Source organism: Centrocercus urophasianus, unplaced genomic scaffold (genome assembly GCF_019232065.1).
Source record: "Centrocercus urophasianus isolate 14NV4802_14NV808 unplaced genomic scaffold, USGS_Curo_1.0 seq_16, whole genome shotgun sequence".
NCBI classification, from domain to species: domain Eukaryota; kingdom Metazoa; phylum Chordata; class Aves; order Galliformes; family Phasianidae; genus Centrocercus; species Centrocercus urophasianus.
Genome location: NW_024884711.1, coordinates 5,137,141 through 5,157,967, shown reverse-complemented (window position 1 = coordinate 5,157,967; position 20,827 = coordinate 5,137,141). Strand labels below are relative to the sequence as shown.

The 20,827-nt window shown below is 38.0% G+C and overlaps 1 protein-coding gene across 8 annotated transcripts in view; it reads left to right on the top strand.

Moving 5' to 3' along the window:
• The window catches only part of TRAK1 (trafficking kinesin protein 1), a 124,908-nt gene that overhangs the window by 87,751 nt on the left and 16,330 nt on the right, over positions 1 to 20,827 (top strand). For all 8 annotated transcript variants that reach the window (XM_042816531.1, XM_042816524.1, XM_042816529.1 and 5 more), the window contains 11 exons: positions 1,016 to 1,092; positions 3,728 to 3,844; positions 7,577 to 7,677; positions 8,399 to 8,507; positions 10,244 to 10,322; positions 10,776 to 10,906; positions 11,449 to 11,523; positions 12,277 to 12,414; positions 13,970 to 14,046; positions 16,025 to 16,258; positions 17,162 to 17,478. In XM_042816531.1, coding sequence (XP_042672465.1) covers positions 1,042 to 1,092; positions 3,728 to 3,844; positions 7,577 to 7,677; positions 8,399 to 8,507; positions 10,244 to 10,322; positions 10,776 to 10,906; positions 11,449 to 11,523; positions 12,277 to 12,414; positions 13,970 to 14,046; positions 16,025 to 16,258; positions 17,162 to 17,478 — 1,429 coding nt within the window. In that variant the 5' untranslated portion in view covers positions 1,016 to 1,041. The remainder of the gene's footprint in view (positions 1 to 1,015; positions 1,093 to 3,727; positions 3,845 to 7,576; positions 7,678 to 8,398; positions 8,508 to 10,243; positions 10,323 to 10,775; positions 10,907 to 11,448; positions 11,524 to 12,276; positions 12,415 to 13,969; positions 14,047 to 16,024; positions 16,259 to 17,161; positions 17,479 to 20,827) is intronic.

The window sequence follows — 20,827 nt, the reverse complement described above, 5'->3', positions numbered from 1 at the left end:
ATCTTATTAGGCCTTGTTTTTGTTTCTCCCAACCCCCCTTGATGCATGCTGAAGTGGCATTAGCCAGTCTATCAGGCTGAGCTTTAACTGACATTGCCAAGGGTAAATCCCCTGAAGAACAATTGGCATTACAGCAGTCTGCTAGCCAATAGTCAATACAATCAGCTCAACTTTAATAAACAATCTGGTTTGGGTTTTTTTCAGAAGTACAAGGTTTGAGCAGCTGAAAACAAAAAAAATATATATGTGTAAGAATGGAGCAGGGAGGGCTATTGATTCTTGGGATTATTTATGAATTTTTTAGAAAACTTGCAGATCTCTGGATAATTTTGTGCAGGTTCCTAAACAATTACTTACTTTGACATACATCCTTCAAACTAACAAAGCTCCCAGTTCCACCTTCGCATTTGATCACCAACACCCAGTTTTAGTAGACATTTTTACTGTGGCCATGGTGTTGTAGTCCAAGTGTTATAAAAACGGGCTATTATTTTGCATGCATTTTGTGATGGCTTTGCTGTCTCATACCATACTGCTTAGATCTTTTCAATTTAATATGATGTAGTATTTATGGTGAACAATGTTATTAAAGTTATTGGAGTTGCTTATTCATGGAACAATTCTACTGCATACAATGCAGTGACTAGCTGACACGACAGAATCCTATTCTTGTGTCTAAGAACATGTATTCACTTCTTCCTTGATTTGTTGGTTTTTTGTTATTTTTCCCCAAAAATTTGAGGCATTCCTCTTTGGAGAAGAAAATCTTAACATTTTAGTGACTTACTCTGCCACCAAAAAAACAGATTCCCATCACAAAAGAGAAACACCAGTGTTTTCAGTTTAACTTGGAACTTTGATATTGTATTTTTTTATGTTTTGATACACTAACCTGAAAGATGAAATAAGTAGTTTTCAGCTGTAAACTTATGTAAATGCATATTCTTTAAAGGATATATTTTTCTCCAAGTGGTGTTGCCAATATTGGTTAACATTTTACCTTATTTTCTTACAGTTTTATGTGCTGAAAGAGTGGGCCAGATGACTAAGACATACAATGACATAGATGCTGTTACACGTCTGCTTGAAGAGGCAAGTACTGCATCTCATTGAAGACCTATGCACAGTATGAGAAAATAGTACAGAAATTATATGGTACTAATAGTGACTGCTGGTAGATGTATTTCAGACAGGGTGGAATAAGTGCCCTGAGTGCATGTAAACCTCATCTCATTGCTTCCTAATGGGTAAGGTAAATAATCTTTTTAAGTAAGGGCCATTTGTTTACATCATTCATATGGATTCATTACTTGTGCTTATTTTTCAAATTAGACCATTTATCTTATTCTTGGCCAAATATTTGCTCAAATGAATGAGAGGAGTACATGTAAAGGCAGTACTATTGGTATTGCTGGATTATTATTACAAAAATAAATTCACAATTACAACTGTATTCATAATTATTATCTCACATAGTGTCTTTCCGGAGGAATGCACAGACATTTTTTTTTTAATTTGTAATGCTCCATTCATCTCAAAGTCTTTTCTTTGTAGTTTTATGTTGGTTTTGGTGTTCTCCCACTTCTATGTATGTCGTCATGACTGTAATCCTTGGTACTTGGAGAATGGCAAAAAGAAGTTGTTGAGCCACAGGGATGCTTATGTTCAAGAGTACCATGATAAATTGTTTGACTGGAATTACATGTTTTTCTGTAGTAAACTTGAATGATAACTTTCCAAATAACATTTAGGGAGATTTATTTAGATGAGAATGGTTGGAATTGTTGAAATATATCTGGGCGTAATTTGCTTACTTATTGCAATTGCCGTGTCAAAAATGGGGTCTGTTTGTGGTCTGTTCTTCCAGTTCTGCAAGGAGACAGGCACAGGAATGCTCCCATTTCCCACCTGCGTTTGATAACTCTGATCTCAGTACAATTTCAGTTAAAACAGATATTTTTCTGAAAATCCTTGTTCAGGAATATTCTAGTAACTTCTGTTAGTAGAAGTAACAGAAGTTAACAGTCTGTTAACAGTCTGTAACCTTTCTGCGTCCTGCTCCTTTCTTCTTATTTGCCTTGGGTTTACTTGCATTTGTTTACATGGCTTTTTCCAGCAGTGATGCGGCCCTTTGCCAAATTGTTTCCTCCCCGGAGTCCACACAGTCTATAGATCTAGAAGTTACACTCATGGGAACAATGCTAGGGAACTCATGGGAACTTGCTGAGCCAACGTTATGAAGCATTTGATTTACTTTTCTGTCTGGATATTAGCAAAGGGAATATGAAGGAACATGCAACAGTTGAACCTTAAATTAAAAGAAAGTATTTTCAGTGAGATTTTTGTGTTAGTTGATGATTGTTTCTTTTTTAACCACTTTTCTAGGCAGATGTATACACTTGCAGCTCCTTTTCCTATTCTGTAAATGGTCATCATCATCAGAAGAGACTGCACTTGTTGGCAGAAGTTAAGGTTTAACTCTTTCTGCTGCCATGACATAAACAAGAGAAAACCAAGCCCCAGAGCTTCCCCTGTCTTCCTGTTCTTATTGGCAAGCTTCAAAAGAATTTATCATGAAGTTGGCAGGGTGGGAGGTGCAGCATTTTAGTGAGGGACAGGCAGGAAAGAAAAGATATCAAAACAATATGGGCATGTAGGCATTCTGAAAACCTGTGTCTGTTGCCCTTGAAAGTGAGCAAAAAGAGAGTGACACCAGGTCTATCTGGATATCTGTTAAGACTAGATAATACCAGTGAATTTAATGCACATAGAAGACTGACCTTCGAAAATCATTTGAAAAATGCTATTTGTTGATGCAGCAGTGATCAATAACCCATCTTTTCTATTATTATGAAACTCCCTTTTTCGTGCTATGAAAGCCTCTTCATTCAAATTCATTTACATCATGTCAGCTGTCCTCATCAACAGCAGCTTTAGGTTTTGTAGACTTTGTCATGAATGTATGCATGTCACAGGGTGGGTTTTAGTCGTGTAATCTGTATACCTGTCAGGTGAAATAATAAGCCTCAGGTAGTATTTTCAGTAGATATCTGAAATGGAAAAAGCTGTTCCTCAAACAGTGTTGAAATAAAGGTAAGTGGTGAGTTGGCCAGTATTCTATTTTCCTGCTACTTTGAAGTTATAGTAATTGAAGAAGAAAATCATCAGTGAAAATGCTCAATGAACATTTCTATGCAGGTTTCTGTTACTTATCATCTTGTCCTAGGCAGATTACAATCCAGTGTATAGGTACATGCCATCAACACGATAGGTCTCTAATTTGTATTGCTACGTTTGTATGGTGTTTGTATTGGTAGAGTCCAGGTGGGTTATTTCCAGTTCCCTTGTAGAGATGTGTAATGAGTGGGCAAACATGGAATGAGAATAACCATTTTGGGCAAATGTGGGACAAGGTGGTGGAATGTTTCTGTCAGCAGTCTCTCAGAGCCATAGTAGAAAACCAAATCTGGTTTAACTTGCATTGCCTGACATTAGACCTCAAAGCTGTGCTTTCAGTGTATGGTTCAATACTGTATGTGTCAGTCTTTTCTGAATAATGTTGGTGTTCTGTAATAGAAAAAGAAAGTTAGCAAAAAAAAAACCAAAACAAACAACTTTACAGAAGTGAAAAAGGCTCTTTACTGCCTTAAATAGTTGTTTCTTCCTTCTGTTCCTTCAGAGAATAAAAACAAAAATGTATTTGCTTTCTTTTCCTAATGCTTCACAGAAAGAACGGGACTTAGAATTAGCTGCTCGGATTGGCCAGTCACTTTTAAAGAAGAACAAGTCACTGACAGAAAGAAATGAGTTCCTTGAGGAGCAAGTAGAACACATAAGGGAGGAGGTATGTTTTTACTTTTTATCTGACTGATGTGTCTGCAGTGATGGGAAGATACTTTTTTTAGTCTTTCCCTTGTCCTTACTTAATTTTCCCATGCATCCTATCTGTAGCTGGTCAACCTGTATTATAGCAGTTCAGTCAGCCATTTTTATAGCAAGTACACTTTTAGACCAAAAAAATACTTGACCCACTGGGTCAAATCAGATGGCTGGGGGAAGAAAGCACCCAGGACTCTGAAACTTATTTTGCCACATATTTTATTTTCTTCTAAATTCAGCTGCTCTTTTGGTTTTGAGTCACTTTATCCACTGTTTTCTTCTATTGATTTTGTCCTTGTTCTCCTCTATGCCTTGTATAATTCCCCTCACTAATCTCATTTCCTTCGTGTGCAGCTCGCTCTTTTACTTGTGTCACTCCTGAATCTTTCTCTGTCCTCTGTTTTCCTCTCCAGTGAACGTTTAATTCCTTTTTGATGAACAATTTTCCATTTATACTGAATCTTGACATTAAGGCCACAGCGTTTGAGTTCTGCCAGTGCTTCCCTTCTCAAATGGAGTATGACTGGTCTTTTTATTTGTGGAGATTTCAGCAGTGCACATTCACTGAAATGATGTGCATTCTGCATTTTCCAAGCTTCAAGCTGGGCCAGTTTGGAGATAAATAGGTCAGGTTGTATTTCAGTGATTGGTCATTATATTCAGTGCACTCTATATGAACTTACCAGTGTTTATAAGTGTTGGGTTTTTTTGGGAAGCAAAGGGTGGAACTTGCTACCTTGTCTAGATGGGGAAGATCTTACAGCTTCTTATCATTTTGCTGTTTCTCTTTTCAGGAATTATGGTAGAATCTGTTGAAACATGTATTGTTGGCCTGCTGCAGTACATAACTTTGAATTTTTGACTGCACTTGCCTTAGATTTTTGAACATGTTTAAAATTTAATGCCAGAGTGCATGCACTTCTGAATTAGTCTGATCTATAGAAACATAACTGAAAACTTTGGTTGTTTGAAGTAATGGCTTGGCTCTTGCACATATTGTTGTATTTCTAAGGAAATGTTTATACAGTTGATGTTTCTTACCATAGGAGTTGAATGTTCTACGTACTGGCAGATAGTGGATGAATCTTTATTGGAACCATACAGGATGCTTTAAAAATGTTTTGTCTATAGCTCATTGTCACTGTTTAAATTCTACTGTCTTACTGACTATCTGTGCTAGAGGCAAATGTTTCTTGTGTCCAGGAACAGTGATCTTAGTTGTGAATCTTGCTCATGTGTAGCCATGAGCAACAGGGAGCAAAATTCCACAGCTGTAGGACAAGCAGTAGGACAGCGAAACAGAGTGGATTAAAAGTTTTTAAAGTGTCTGTTAATAAAATGTTAGGAAAATATGGTGTTGAATTATATCCAAAATATGCTGAGGAATGAAGTGTGGAAGGAGAAATTCTGGATGTATGATGATGGTGGAGCGTGCCACAGGGAATTAGAATCTTTGAGTGTGGCCCATGCTTTATGGTGAGGAAAATGTCCTCTTCTGTCCCACACTGTCGTCACATTTTGTCCAAGTCCTGTAATATGGCAGACATTTATTCGTGTGCTGGTTGATGGGCTTTTATTGGGCGAGGTAGGGAAGGGCATTCATACCCCATGCATCCAGAATGGAGGATTTGATTGAAGAAGGTGGGATCAGGGAATGGCTTCCTCTGACAGGACTAACTTTATTTAGAGGGACTCAGGAGCAGCATTAGGAAAAGGAGAACCAAAAATAAGCTTCTTACCAGCTTGCTTGATATATTTGGCCATATGTTTTATCAGCATCCATCTTTCACACTGTCATTTCGACTCCTTCAGAAATTGATGCTTTTGAGGGAGAGCTCATGCTTTAAACTGATGGCATTTGTTTGTTAAAAATCTTCCTTTAGTAATTCCACATCTCCTATTAATGCTGAATTTTGAATATATGAACAAAACGGTAACTAAGACAACTGTCTCTACAAACAAGGGAAAAGAGAATTGAATAGGAGCTTTTAAAATTCCATGGAAACTACTTAAAATGATTTGTTTGAGAGGTATGTACTCGTAAGACAGAGACAGTGATGTGTGAAGTTAGGTTTTATTGGTCATGGCACCAGTAACCAGGGTGCCCAGGAGGGAGGCTCCAGCAGCAAAGTGGGCAGCCTGTGCTAGTGCTCTGCCACCCACAGTGTAAAGAAATGCTTCTGATGTTCACAGAGAACTTCTTGTGCGTCATTCAGCCTGTGCCCATTGCTTCTTCTCCTGCTCCTTTAACAGGTTACTTTCTCTGGCTGTTAGCCTTCTTTTGAAGAACTGGAATGCTTGAAAATAGCAGCAAAATTAGTGGGCTCAGTTGATTTGATTCATACAGGAAGAGTATAGAAAAAGCTAGAGATGAACTAGTGCCCACCCACTGAAAATATCTAATTCCTTGCTACTTGAAGAGGCTGAGCTGGAAGGAGGTTACTTTAGAATGCCTTTTTACTGTCCCTGAAATGGAGGAAAATGAATCTCCCCAGATGAATATGCTGAATTTGTTTCATGGCTGAAATGTGGTTTTGTGTTTTTAGAAATGTGCAGCTCCTTTTAGAAGCCATGTCTCAAGAGGACTTTGGTGCCTTTCATGGAGTGTAATTCTGCAGACTAGCCTTTGTCAAGTAGATGATTACGTTAGCTTAAATTCCTGCATGGTTTAAGTGCTTTGTTACATTGTTTCAGCTTTTTGTTGACAATAATGCAGCATAAATCTATTTTATTGACAAACTTTTTTTTTTTTTTTTTTTTTGCTACTAGTAACTATTAATCTGTCTATGATACAAAAATAGAAGTCCAGTGAAAACAAATGTGCTTTGCAGTTTGTGCACTGCAGAGTGGAAACTGAGGACCAAATCTTGCAAGGAAAGAGGGAGGAGGCATCTTTCTGATCATTTGTGTTATTTATACCTGTGCAAGGGCAAAAGAAAGAAGCTCTTAACACTAGAGTCTTAAAATGCAACTTTACAGTTGCAAAAGTGTTCCTGTATAACTGAGCCTTTAAACCAAATCAAAATATGAATTAACCGAGGTTAACTTTGTGGAATTACAGGAAATAATAACCACTTAATTAAATTTTGTTCATTTTAATTTCATGGATGAGACTGCCCTCATACTGTTCTGCTATGCTTATGTTTTGGAGTCACCAGCGACCCAAACTACACCCAGAAACTGGGTGGAAGCCACCACAGAAGGGCGCCTGCCACTTTGTGTTGTTGTGCAACTCAATAGGCAACTGAGTCCCAAAAGAACCTTGCTGCATAAGCACTGTAACAGTTTTATCCACAGGCTGCAAGGTCTATATCTGATCCAGATGGTGACAGTCATTACGTAAAGTGGAAAGTAGCATTGCTTGGTTTGATTGTGTCACATTCGTTTCTTGCTGTTTCATTTCAGTAAATTTGTTTCTTTGAATGTGGATCTGGACTAATGCATTAGTGATTCAGGATTGCTCATCTTCCCTTTCTTATTAGGTGCATTTTTGTATGTTTAAAAAAAAAAAGAAAAGGCTAAGGATGTCCTTTCTTTCCAATAAATAAAGGAGTGGTTTCCAGTATGTTCCATTTTAGGCCGCTTGATTTAGTCTGAAGGTGGTGCTTGGAGGATGAATAACTAATTGATTGTGAGTTTACTTGACAGTGTGTCTAGAAATGCAAGGTATTGATCTGCAAGCTATTTCTTTGTGCAGGTTTCTCAGTTACGGCATGAGCTTTCCATGAAAGATGAGCTGCTCCAGTTCTATACCAGTGCTGCTGAAGAAAGCGAGCCAGAGTCCATCTGTTCCACCCCGTAAGTTATCAATCTGCAACACCAAACCTTTGTCTGGTACTAAGCAGGCGTAGTTCAGACAGTTTTCATAGCTTTGAATGGTAGTTCAGTGATCCCTGTATAGGCTGGACCTGTAAATGGGATTCTGAACTCGGTGCATGGCACCAGCTGGAAAGATTTGCATTGCTGCTGTACTGGTGCAAATAAGTTAGGAGGGGAAAGTAGATAAGAAGGCTGCTGAGACAGCACTGTGTCTTTCACAGGAACTGTATCACTGTGGATATGAGGCCAACACTGATTCATTCCGCCTACAGTACTCTGCTGCTCCACATCCCTTTTGCACGCTGTTCTAGAACGTTCCACATCTGTGACCTTTGTGCTTGAGGAACCTGAGGCCACAGTGAAAAATGCCATGCTGTTTTCAATAGCAGAAGGAAGAATTTGAGCATGGCTTATACTGTGTGTTCCAGGCAATTAGTTGGCTGAACAACATGGCAGGCTTTGAGGGGCTGTCTGCCCTTGCTTGCAAAGTTGTTGCTGCATTTTGGTGAAATGTGCAGAATTCATTGTGGAGCTATTAAATTGCTATGGTAAAGTTGTTTTTTTTCTCATAGTTTTGGTGTATTTCATGTGGCTGTGGCTGTTTGAGACCTCTGTTCAGCCTATTTTCTTGTGAGGTTGGCCATGATGCTGGTAAAAATGAGTTAAAACTTGCTGTTGTTTTTTCTTTTCTTAAATCAAGGCTGAAGAGGAATGAATCTTCCTCCTCTGTCCAGAACTACTTTCACTTGGATTCTCTTCAGAAGAAGCTCAAGGACCTTGAAGAAGAGAATGTTGTGCTTAGATCTGAGGTGAAACTGCACACTTTGTGTTTCACTTAATAAAGTCGTTCATTTCAATGCTGGAATGCAGGTAGTGAGAAGTGTGTATTAAAAGGTTTGGAAGCATCTCATTAAGAGTATGTAATTCCATGAGTGACAAAGATCTCCCTGTAGTAAATCACTGTCCTCTATTCTTCCTAAATGAAGGAAAGACTGACACATAGGAGCACCATGAAGCTACATACCTAGCATACTCTGCTGGGAAGGAAACTGCTAGGGTGTACAGCATGGATGTCTCACCTTTTGTCTTGCCTGGGCTGTAATGAGTGAAGAGGAATTATCTAGGACCCTGTCTAGGAAAGTTGCTCTTAAAGTAGTGCCTCCAAACTATTTCCATGGAAACTACAACCAGCACAAAGAGCACAGTAATACTATTTGATAGAAAATTCTTGGCTACAAAAGACTTTTTGCACTATAGTCACCACTGTTAGCTATGCATTTTCACCAGTGTTGAACAAGAGCCTGCATGCTGCACTTGTAGCAGTAACACCAGCAGAGGTGACCCACTGGTGAAATGCACCACTAACTGTGCTCACATCCACTGTTCAGTCTCCAAAAATGTTCAGCAAGTGTCAATGAATGTCTCTGGATGCATTTTTTTTCTGCATTAAATATCTTCAACTGTTTTTCAAATCAGGCTGTTAATATTTTAATATTGTGGCTTTCTTGCCTTTTAAGTGTGATGGAATTGATATCCCTAGTTATCAGAAATAACACTCCCTAATTGAATATCTAATCAAGAATTTTATATTAATTTTTTAATACAACCCTTAAACTTTGGGAGTGTATTAACATTTTGCAAACATGTAGTAAAGTATAGCAGATGAGATACTTTTGGGCTAAGAATGAATGTGTGAAAACATAGTATCTTTCCTGTTTTGTACTGCAAACGTAGGGCCCATTGGAAATAGGTAGGTGTCACACCTTTGGATAAGACATCACGTATCAGAGAGTGCTGCATTGAGATGTCCCATAAGGAAGATGAGCTGTAGATACAGTAAAGATTGTAGATACAGTTTACTGTAGATACAGTAAAGCTGAGGATTGAGAGGACCACTGCTTCAGGATGTAATAGGAGAGCCCTGTTATAGAGTAACTTCTCTTATAGAGAAATGCAGTCTGTGCCAGTGAGGCAGTGTGCAGCCAGGTCCAAAGCCTCTGCGCAGGGCCTTCTGTGTGTCTATGCATTGGGTGTACATTACAGGCTCATCAGGGTGGTGCCAGACAGAGCCAGCTGGCTGGAGGGGAAAAGGCAAATCAAGAAAGGAAGCAACACTAAGGTTTTATGTGGAATATGCAACTACAGTGTTAGGAATTTTCAAGTATGGTCTGATGGTTTTCTTTTTAATTTCAAGTATTTAAATTGTGCATTTCATCAGGGAGCTACCTTTGTTAAGGTGACCAGATAAAAGCTTTGCATATATGGCTTTTGTATTCTTAGGGCTTTTTATTTTTTAAATATGAAGTGCACAGGTGACATCTTGTGGAGATGAGGGGATACTGGTGCAACTTTATGCAGTAGCATCTCTGCAGAATGTTCACCTGGCCCCTTTATCCACAACATAAAGGAGGTCAGGCAAATACTGTTATTTTTTTCAGTCTTCTTGGTGGAGTGATTAGGAAAGCTTGTCCTTCTGAAGCAGATGGAAATGCAACAGCATGCTGGTAGAGAACAAACATGCTAATGTAGCATATTTCTTGAATAGGCCTGTCAACTGAAGACTGAAACAATCACTTATGAAGAAAAAGAACAACAGCTTGTCAATGACTGCGTAAAAGAGCTAAGTATGTCCTTTTTTTTTTCTTTTTTTTTTCTTTTTTTAGATCTTACGTCAGGTTGTTTGGTTTAAAAAAAAAAAAGGGAAAAAAAACCCCCAACCACATCATCAGAGCAGTCAGTCTTTTATTCCTGCAAATCTTATTGTCATTATATAGATGGTTGTGGGCAGAAAATTTCAGCTGGCTTATTACAGCCAGAATTTTTTGCTATAAATAAAATGTTTCTCAGGTGCAAAACAGTTTTGCATAGAAATTGTTGTGCTGGAGGAAGGACAGTCTGCTATGCAACATGAGCACTTTGTGTCTTTCTGGTTTTCTGTCCTACCATTTTTTCCATAAGTGTTACTGTATTCTGGGGAAGGATTCTGTCGAATCAAGTGACATTCTGAAAGAACATCTTTCTTCTTACTTTTCTGCCTTTGCATGTTGTAATGGTGATTGTAATCACTTATCTTAAAGGGGATGCAAACATACAGATTGCCAATATCTCCGAGGAGTTAGCAAAGAAAACTGAAGATGCTGCCCGGCAGCAGGAAGAAATCACCCATCTGCTCTCCCAGATTGTCGATCTGCAGAAAAAGGCAAAAGCTGTAAGGAATCCAGTTACTGGATCAATGCTGTGATTTGCTACCATTGTTAACTGGAAGATAAGTTGCAACTTAAAAGTGCTGGAGCCTGAAGGGGATTTTGAACCTCCTTATCTGGATGTCATTGTTTGATATTTAGTATATATCATTCTTGACTAGAAAGCATGTGAATGTTAAAAATGCATATGTTAAATACCAAGTACAGTAAGTACATTTATTTTCAGTATTAAATAAAATTCTGCACTGAACTTGAGTAAAACAAGAGTATCAGTACAAGCATCTCAGTGAGCAGGTAGTCACTAGTACTGAGGTCTTGAGGGATTCATTTTGCAGAGTATTAGCTTATGTATTAGCTTATGCCGGGTACACTTGTGTTAACATTTTGTAATGTTGTGTAAATGTTTTTTAACTAAGAGTTATGGGCTAATATTGTTGCAAAGAGAGTCTTACAAAAAGAGTTTTCCCATTTACTTGTAGTATATGATGTAAACATTAGAACTACTGAGATGTTTTGACCTGCAATAATGTTTCTTGCTATATTTTAGTGTGCAGTTGAAAATGAAGAACTTGTTCAGCATTTGGGAGCAGCTAAAGATGCCCAGAGACAGCTCACAGCAGAGGCAAGTACACTGCTCAGTATTAAAATAGCTTAGTAGCAGGGCAGTGGGTGTTTGCTTTAACATGGGCGTTTTAATGTAAGCTGAATGAGAATGTTTCATATATATGTGCATATGAATGAAGTAGCTTATTTTTATGAAACTTGTAGGATTGCACTATTTCAGGCTTCTACCTTTTTGCCCAACTTTGTTGAAGTGACTGGTGAACTGTATAACTGCACACAGTGATTGCATGTGGTGTGTTTTCTGAGAAGGTCAAGCTATACATAAGGCATGGTGTTAGGCTGTTGGAAGTTATATAAATATATGTATGTAAGTCTTGGTTTAAAAATCGTTTGGTCTTCTGGGACACTGTGCAATATCTTGCTCTTTTTTCATGCTGTTTGCCACTGTGGTCATCATGATGATAGTCAGGCAAATAAGAACTGCTGCAGATGATTGGGCAAAACACACGTTTAGTTCCGTATCTTCTCTTTGACAATGACTTCGTCTAGATAGAAAGGATAAGAATTGGAGCCACAAATTCCTTCTCCCATGTTAATCATCAGCCTAAAACTTTACATATTCCCTTTCTGTTACTAATCAATGTAGTTCATGTTTTTTAGTGATAGTAAGTTCACCCTCTGGACTTATTTTCCTTTATAGTGGGATATTCTTCCTTGAACCATTATTCTTACTATTGTTACAGTATTTTATGGTCTTTTCATGACTACAGTGCAGATCACAAGGTCTTAGACTGTTTTCTCTATGTTGTAGTTGCGTGAGCTGGAAGACAAGTATGCAGAGTGCATGGAAATGCTTCATGAGGCTCAAGAAGAGCTGAAAAACCTTAGGAACAAGACTATGCCAAATGCTGTTTCACGTCGGTACCACTCCCTCGGCCTCTTCCCCATGGTAAGCACATGCAAGGAAAAAACAAATTCAGAGAACAGCCAAACAAATGTGAACGTTTACATCTGAATTACTGCCCCAAGGATGAGATGCAGACAGGAGCATGGGTGAAATATGTATACGCAGTGTTACAGGGTACCTGAGTGCTTGATTCTGCATGCTTTTTGCTGTGGTATGATACGAAACCTTAAGCTGGCTGGGCTATAAGTCATGGGTAGCATTAATATATTGTTTAACAGTATGCATCTTGTGTATGGTGGGGCCTGGTTTTCAATAGGAGCTTCCTGGTTTTCTTATATATCCTTGGAGATGTAGCTTCTTGATAACGTAACTGATGGCTCGTGGATGTGGCATCCTTCTCATCACTTATGCTGTACCCTCTAGCTCTTCAGTAATTGTTTATGCTACATAGACACTCTTGTCTTTTAGTGATACTGAAAATTCATTAAAGGAATAGTTGTTGTTTATGTGTGTTATGACAGTGCCAGTTATGGAGATCTCACTGGTTTTATCAACATTATTTAATTAATTGCATATTGTATGTTTAAAGGGAGGAGAATATGCAGTACCCTTAACCAAATGAGAGAGTGGATAAAAACATCTAGGAATGTTCAATGCCTGCTTTTATTTGCCTATGTATCTCTAAAACGGTTTCATTACTTCTCAAGGCATTGGTACCAATGAAATTTCTTTTGAGGTTTCCCTAATGTAATTAAACAACAGAATCTAGTCTGTCCTCCTTGTTTTTAGCCATGCCTCATCTTAACTGCTGAGAAAGAGCACAAATAGGTTGGATTATGCTCACAAGCAGAAAAATGCCTTGTTTTTTCACTGTCCCTTCTGAGGTAGAAGATAGGCCAATTTAAAGTGCAGACCTTTAATATTGTAGGTTGTGTCTGCACAAATACAGTTGAAAGCTGAGAAAAATATGCTTGTGCTCAGATATATTTGTGTGTTTTGTATAAAGACGTTTTCAAATGCTGATTCAGGGTACCTGGCATTTAGACCCTGTACTTCACTGCTTTTAAGCAGTAATGCATACTGACCAGCGGTGGAGAACTGAGAACCTGAGAAACTTCAACCCTATGGGGGAAATTTATTAATATTTCGTTTCAAGAACTCTTTTTTGTGGGTCAGTGGGTAATGCTGTAAGAGGAAAGAATATTTCCCGGTGGTTTTAAACAAAAAGAAATTAAGCAAAACATTTTACATGAAGGGAAGGTGTCATTGCGAAGGGAATTTATTCTTAAAAGCTGGATGGCATGGAATCTGTTGTTGCCTGTGCTGTTTTTTTAGAATTTTTGTCAGGTTTTATCATGTCTCCTCAGATGGTGAGCACTGTAGCAGTATGAAGCTAAGCTGTAACTTGTTACCTACTTAAGTATATTCATTAGTCTTCTAGCTTTCCAGTCTATTTTCATTTTTAAAACTAATTTTTTTTTCTGGAATGACAGTTCACTATTTGTTAGCTATTTTACAGAACTAATCAATTGTTTTCTGCAGTGACAACCTGTTAATGCTAAGATATTTATTCTACTTTTGTACTTGTCTTTACCAGGATTCTTTGGCAGCAGAGATAGAAGGGTCAATGAGGAAGGAGCTGCATCTAGATGAACCTGACTCTCCTGACTTGGCGTATGACTGAAAAGAATTGATTCCTAATTGATTGTTTATATCTGGAGCTAACTAGTTTTTGTTAAGAAAGGATATAATTGAGCTGGAGGTTTAGAACTAAATATTTCTGGAAAAGCATCAGTGACAGAGGGAAAGAAAAAGAAATCATCTGGTTATTGGGATAGTTATGTGTTTTTTTTTGTTAAGCTTCCATAAGAAAACCTCCAAATAGAGGATTTTCCTTGCCTCATGAAATTTTTATACTCATTCTTGAGTGCTGAAAATGTGGTTCTGAGAATGAAAATGATGAGTTTTCTTGTGTGTTACCATGCTGGGTTTTGTCATTTAATGTTCAGGGGATGAGTTCAGTTCCTTAAGTTCTCTTTTCAGGTGTTAGAGCAGAAGGTACAAAGTAATTACAGATCTAATCCGATTTCTAGAGAGAGAACATCAATGTAGACAGGGATTTGGAGTGGTTGCGTACTTACAGTCTGATGCCAATTACACTTGTGTAAATTAGTTAGCTCACATTTTGCTAATGTTCTCTTGAATTAATCAAGAGTGGTTTGAAACAAGTTAAGTACTTACTAAGGTCCAAAAGCTAAAGTTAGCTACAGCTTGTCAGAAAAGGCTTTATTGACGTCAGTTGAATGTGTACTCCAACAGGTTTATCTCGCCTAATTGAACAAAGCATGGACTGGTTAATTTGAAACAATCCTAATTAAGGGGGTCTTTTGAATCTTATACCTTTTTTGACCTGTCATTTTACAAAGAAAGGACTAGCCACTTCCAGGAAACCTTCCAAGTGTATTTACAGACAGTCTGACATATGCTTAATCTTTTCGGAGAAAGAGTCTCAAGAACTATAAGTGAGGCTTTGACAGGGAAGTGTTGGTTAGAAAAGTGTAAGGTGGAAAAGATGTGAGCGTGCTCAAGCTCAATGAGATTCTTTTGTCCTTCCAGACTAATCTAACTTCAGAATAGTTTCTTCAGGAATTCTTTTATATTGCTATGGATTCACCAAAGAACCTCTGTTAGCTTTAATAGCTTTCGAGGGTTTCATTTATTTGCTCAGCAGTGAAAACTCTGTGGGACATTTTATTGATAGATGCTCTTAGCTTCATCCTCTTGCAGACAAACAGCTGTAGACTTGGAGCCTGCACAAGAAGGATGCACCTGTTGAGCACTCACGGATAGGAGAGAAATTTGAATGACATTGAATAGTGAAATGCGTGATGTCATTGTTATACCACTGCAGTGTTACCTCTAAGCTGGAAGAGGTGGGCTGATCTGTTGTTCAGCCATTGTTGAAACGTAGAACAAAGCAGTAGTTATGCTGCACCAGGATACAGAGAAAATTCATTTTGTCTGCTGAAGTGTCATCTGGTCTTTATCTTGAAGCAGATAACAGTTTGTGATATCAGGACGGTGGTGATAAAGAAAAAATTCTATAAGTAGGTCAAAAGTTATATTTTCAGCCTTGACAGCATCTAGTTCTTGCTGTGTTGTATTTCTGATTTGTTTTTTTAATGCTGCTTAAGGAGGTGGGAAATTCCTTACAGAATGGAAAGATGCAAGACTTGTTTGTCACAGAATAAATCCAGATTCCCCTTAGAAATAGATTATCCAGCTCATAGTTAAGAATTCAATAGGTATTAGTTTTGTTTTTTAAAAACTTATTTCCATACAGTGGCTTCAAGGTTTTTTAGGTAACGTACTAAAATGCTCTTTCACTTACTTTGTGCTAATAGTTGAGGATATCCATACACGTAATTCTCCAGCAATCTGCCTAAAATATTCTAGCACAATGTGTTATGTTGATGGATTGCATGTAATGGCCAGACTGCAATGAAGATGGGCCCCTACACATACTCTTTTACAGACACTATAAAGGAAAAGTAGTGGAGCTGTGGTAGGGTCACTGACAAATTGTTACCTGTAGATCTCGTTCTTTTTCAAGTATTAAGTGATGGTTAACTTTGTGTGTATGTCTTACCAGTCATCAGAAGCGGGTCTTCGAGACAGTGAGAAATGTAAACCAAGTTGTCAAGCAAAGATCTATGACTCCATCACCAATGAATATCCCAGGCTCCAACCAGTCTTCTGCGATGAACTCGCTCATTTCCAGCTGTGTCAGCACTCCACGTTCCAGTTTCTATGGGGGAGACATCTCTAACATTGTGATAGACAACAAGACCAACAGCATCATCCTAGAGACAGACTCTGAGAATGGGTCAGTACTGTAGCACTTAGCTTTGTGGGTTTGTTTTGTTTGTGTTCTTACTTCTGGCATAGAGGCAAGGAGATTCTGTTTTCCTCTTTTCATCTAATATTGTGCAACTATCTTCAAATGTTACTTTTTGTGCTTTTAGTTCTTCAGCACTCATGCTTTTTCAAAGCACTGTGTATCAGTTTCTGCAGTTTGCACCTCTTTGGAGATACGTCTAGGTGACACAAAGAGAATATGTGGTTTTACACGGATCAATACTTACATTTATGTACATTTTCACAGTCATACATTTATGCTATAGAATTCCAGCCTTAGATGATGCAGCTGCATCCAACTTTGGATCTTAAAATGGTGAATGTATAGGAGGATGTTGAAAACCTACTATGAAAACTTATGCAATAAACCAGTCAGTGAAGTTAGGATTTTACTTTCCAGCTACTTGTGTCTTCCCTCAGTGTAGCTCCAGCTTATGCTTCATATACGTCATAGAAAAAAGCTACTTAACATCTCAAATCAAGCAGTGAATGTTTATCATCACTGTATGCTTGTGTGACTTACTGATTTATTCTTGCAGCGCTGTCCCTAAAGCCTTCTCACTTGAGTTTATGTGATTATAAGAGACTAGTAAACATCTCTCAGTTCTTAGTAAGAGGAAGTTCTTAGTTAAAGCACAGCTTTTCCAGCCAGGAACTAGGATTCAAAATGGTTTTGATGGTAAAAGAGAGAAAATATTGGCATTTGCCTTTGAGCAGCTCGCTTGAAGTGTGGCGAGTTGTTTCTAAGCACAGTAGTGTGAAGTTTGAATGCCTCAAAACTGTCACGTGAATATGGTAAGTTTCTCAAATAATCTTTTTCCCACCCCTACCTTTTTCTTTTTTTCTTTTCTCTTGTCCCGTTATGCTCTAGAAATGAAGACAGAATGAAGAAGCCTGGAACTCCAGGGACACCAGGCTCCAGTGACCTAGAGACTGCCCTTCGCAGGCTGTCCCTTAGGCGGGAGAATTACCTCTCGGAGCGGAAGTTCTTTGAAGAGGAGCAGGAGAGGAAGTTGCGGGAGCTGGCAGAAAAGGGTGAACTCCGTAGTGGTTCCGTTACTCCCACAGAAAGCATCATGTCTCTGGGAACTCACTCCAGATTTTCAGAATTCACTGGATATTCAGGAATGTCTATCAGCAGTCGCTCCTACCTACCAGAAAAGCTTCAGATTGTGAAACCACTAGAAGGTGATAACAAAGGGCCTCGGCCTTTATCTGTTCTTCTAAGTGACTCTTTGTGGTCTCTTATCCATTATCAGAAAGCAGGAAATCTTTGCAATACATATTCTTTTTACTTTAGGGACAGTAATCCACGCTGTTGGTTTGAAATCTTTTAGCTGCTGCATTTTTCTACAAGCCTTAAAAGTGTTAGGAAACAAATTCAACCAAGGGAAGAAAATATTACAGGCTATACATGCGTAAGCAGTCCACCCTCACATGTGAGCTAAATCTCAGTGTTGCTGTTTCATACTTAGAAAAGGAAGGTGTTTGTGTGTCTGAAAATGAGTAACAGAGTGTTAGTTCATCCGCTCTCATTTCTGTAGATGTCTGCAAAGACCTTTGCTTTGAATAGACCAGTTGGTTTAATAGGACTACCTTTGTGATTAAAAGTGACCTTTGCACTTTTATTGACTGAGTGGCCACGCGAGTCTCTATGGCTTTGGTTTCACATGTGAAATAGGGTTTCTTTAGCCAAATTTTCTCTACGTATTGTTGTCAGCACTAGAGCTTAATTTCAGAGCAAAGTGCAGTTCTGTAATCTGCCTAACAAAGCTGGTGGTACACAAGAATAGCATAGTCAGACTGGCTTTCTTCAGAACTCTCAGGTTGTTGCTGGCAGTGCAAATTGAATAAATTCCTCCAGATTTTAAACAAAAGCCTATAGCACTGCAGAAATGACGGTAGTTACGCAATGTAGCTTTGGTTTCTTTCTGTTTTGGTCCTTCCTCCCCTCAGACAGAATTTCTCTGTTATATTATGTTGTCTGTGTCATTTGTTCATCTTTTTAGAGTTTATTTTTGTCTATAAAAAGCCTTTAGCATAACACATACTCAGAAGCTAAATCCAACCCTTTTTGTGTCCTGAAGAAAGTATGTGCTGTATCTGCCTATTCAAATGAAACTATGGCCATAGCCACGAGTCCATGCTGTTTTGCAGATTGTAGTAGTTTGTTTACATGATTGCTTTTCAGTGGTCATAAAAAGCATGTTACATCATGAGAAAGGGGATGATCCAGCTTCATTTAAGTTACTGTTTTTGCTACTGCTGTAATAGATTTCTGTCACCATCCCATTATATCTGCTTTTTTTCTTCCAATAAACTCTTTAATTCCTTATCATCTTTCTATCTGACTGTTTTGTTGGATTTTGTTTAAATAATTTTGTTTATTACTCCCACTGGGTGATTTTTTTCCTAAAAATTATCTGCTGAAGTACTTCCAGCATTTGGTTTTACTTCTCATTTATGGTATGTTTGTGTCTGCCTGTTTCATAGATTTACTGTTTGTTGTCTTTTATTAAACACATTTATTATTTTGTTCCTCACTTCAGCACAGTTTCTTTCCCATGTGTTTTTCATGAAGTTTGATTCTGGTTTTTGTTTCTGTTTTTTTTTTTTTTTTTTTTTTTTTAACTTCAAGCTACTGTGGCAAAATAGTACCTGCAAACTGCTACCAGTAGTTGTGGTTTTGTTTTGTTTTATTTTCCTAAGGATACTCATGCCCTAAAATGGGGTAAGAAAAGGTTGGTTCTGTATTATTCAGGTTAGTGCCTTCTCCTTTAAAGCAGTCACGTCCCACAGTAAAATAAATAGTGTGACAGAGGCCCTAAGGAGTGAATTATTTTTTCTTTGCATCTTTTAAGAACAGAATAGAATGTCTGCTCAAATTGACTTGCTTTAGTTACACTCTGGTGAGGTTGTTTTTTGGTTTTTTTTTTTGTTTGTTTGTTTTTTTTTTAACTAAACAACTGTATTTGTAGCTTCTTGTACCTTAGGCACAAAATATCACTCCCTGTGGACTATAAGAAAACTAATGTAACTTAGGAAACTGTCTAGTGGGAGTCTGGGATTGAATATAGGACAAGGACTCCTCCCTTCATTTGGCTTTTTTTGTATTTCTTTAAGTCAGTTTACGTATGAATGTTCACAACTATTAATTGCTTTTTGCATTTGTGTTAATTTTCTCTGTGGAAAAGTTAAAGCTCGCTTACACACATAGTATGAGATTGATGTTAAAGTAATAGAGGTGCATAGAAATGCTGATGTCCTCCTTTCCAAAAGAAATTGATAACATGTAGCATCATAAGAAGTGTTAAAACTCAAAATACAGTTATTCTGCTGAATATATTTCCTCAGCAAAGATATAAAATATTATTAACCTGGTACATTTATTCTGCAGAGTTTCTCTCAGTTTTTGTGACACATGAAGTGAAAAAGGTTACATCTTCAGAAGCTTGTTGATAGAAGTTCATTGGCAACAGGATTTTACACTTACATGCAGTACAGACAGAAATGCTGATTTCTGGCATATTTTTTAAAGGGCAGTGTGAAGGAAAGAACTTGACCTTTCTGACAATTCAGAAATAAGAACAAATTATAGGAATGTGTTTTGGTTTTTTTTACTGTTATTTATTCTGGCACAGTAAAGATCTGTGTCTCTCAAGCCTTAAGGGTACCAATCAGTCTGAATCCTCCATAGTCTCTCAAAACTTGCTAAAAATAAACAGGACCATAATCCAAAGTAGCCCAGCAGATCCAATTATTCTGTACTATGGAATCTTTTCACGTTGAACTAAAAATTACAAGTTTTAAAAAGTGACGTAGATAGACATCATTGCAGCACTACCCACTGAGCTCAGCTATTGCAAGGGAAGATATTTTCTCAGTTTATTTCCTATTTACAATAAGCTTCCTGCAATGCAATACGCTTTTTGAGAAATTATTTGCAATCAATGGGATTTTTCTTTCAAATGCAAAATAATGTTCCTCCCCTGGTTATTGAAGTGTGTTAGGGTTTTACATATACCATGCAACAAATTGAACATCCTTAGTCTTTTAATGGTGGCGAGACATTGTATGTCTGTTTATTGAATTGAGTCACTGTTCCGTTTTGGGGAGAGAAGGCAGGAGCAACACCACAAAAAGCACTCTGATTTGAACTGACAGAGATGAAAATGAAGAAGCCTTGTTAATAAGACCTGGAAAGAATAGTTTTAAGCTACATGTTACACAGTTGTGACTAATAGGCGCATATGGGAAAATGTTGGCTCTTGCAAGTGATGTTTAGCTGGTGTTTGAGGAATCAACCAAGGCCTTCCCTGATTTCAGTGGGCGCATCTTGGTATATCAGTTTAATCTGACGTGTTGCTATTTGTGACTCATTGTCTCGTGTTGAACACTGTATGTTGAATGCTTTTCTTTGGAAAATGCACTCAAAACATTTTTTCTGCCAAGGATGAAGCTGCAGGTATGGTAGCATTTAGTTACGTAGTAGCCGACTGTGTGTAGTGTAGAGGCCCTGATAGGCTCCATCTGGGTA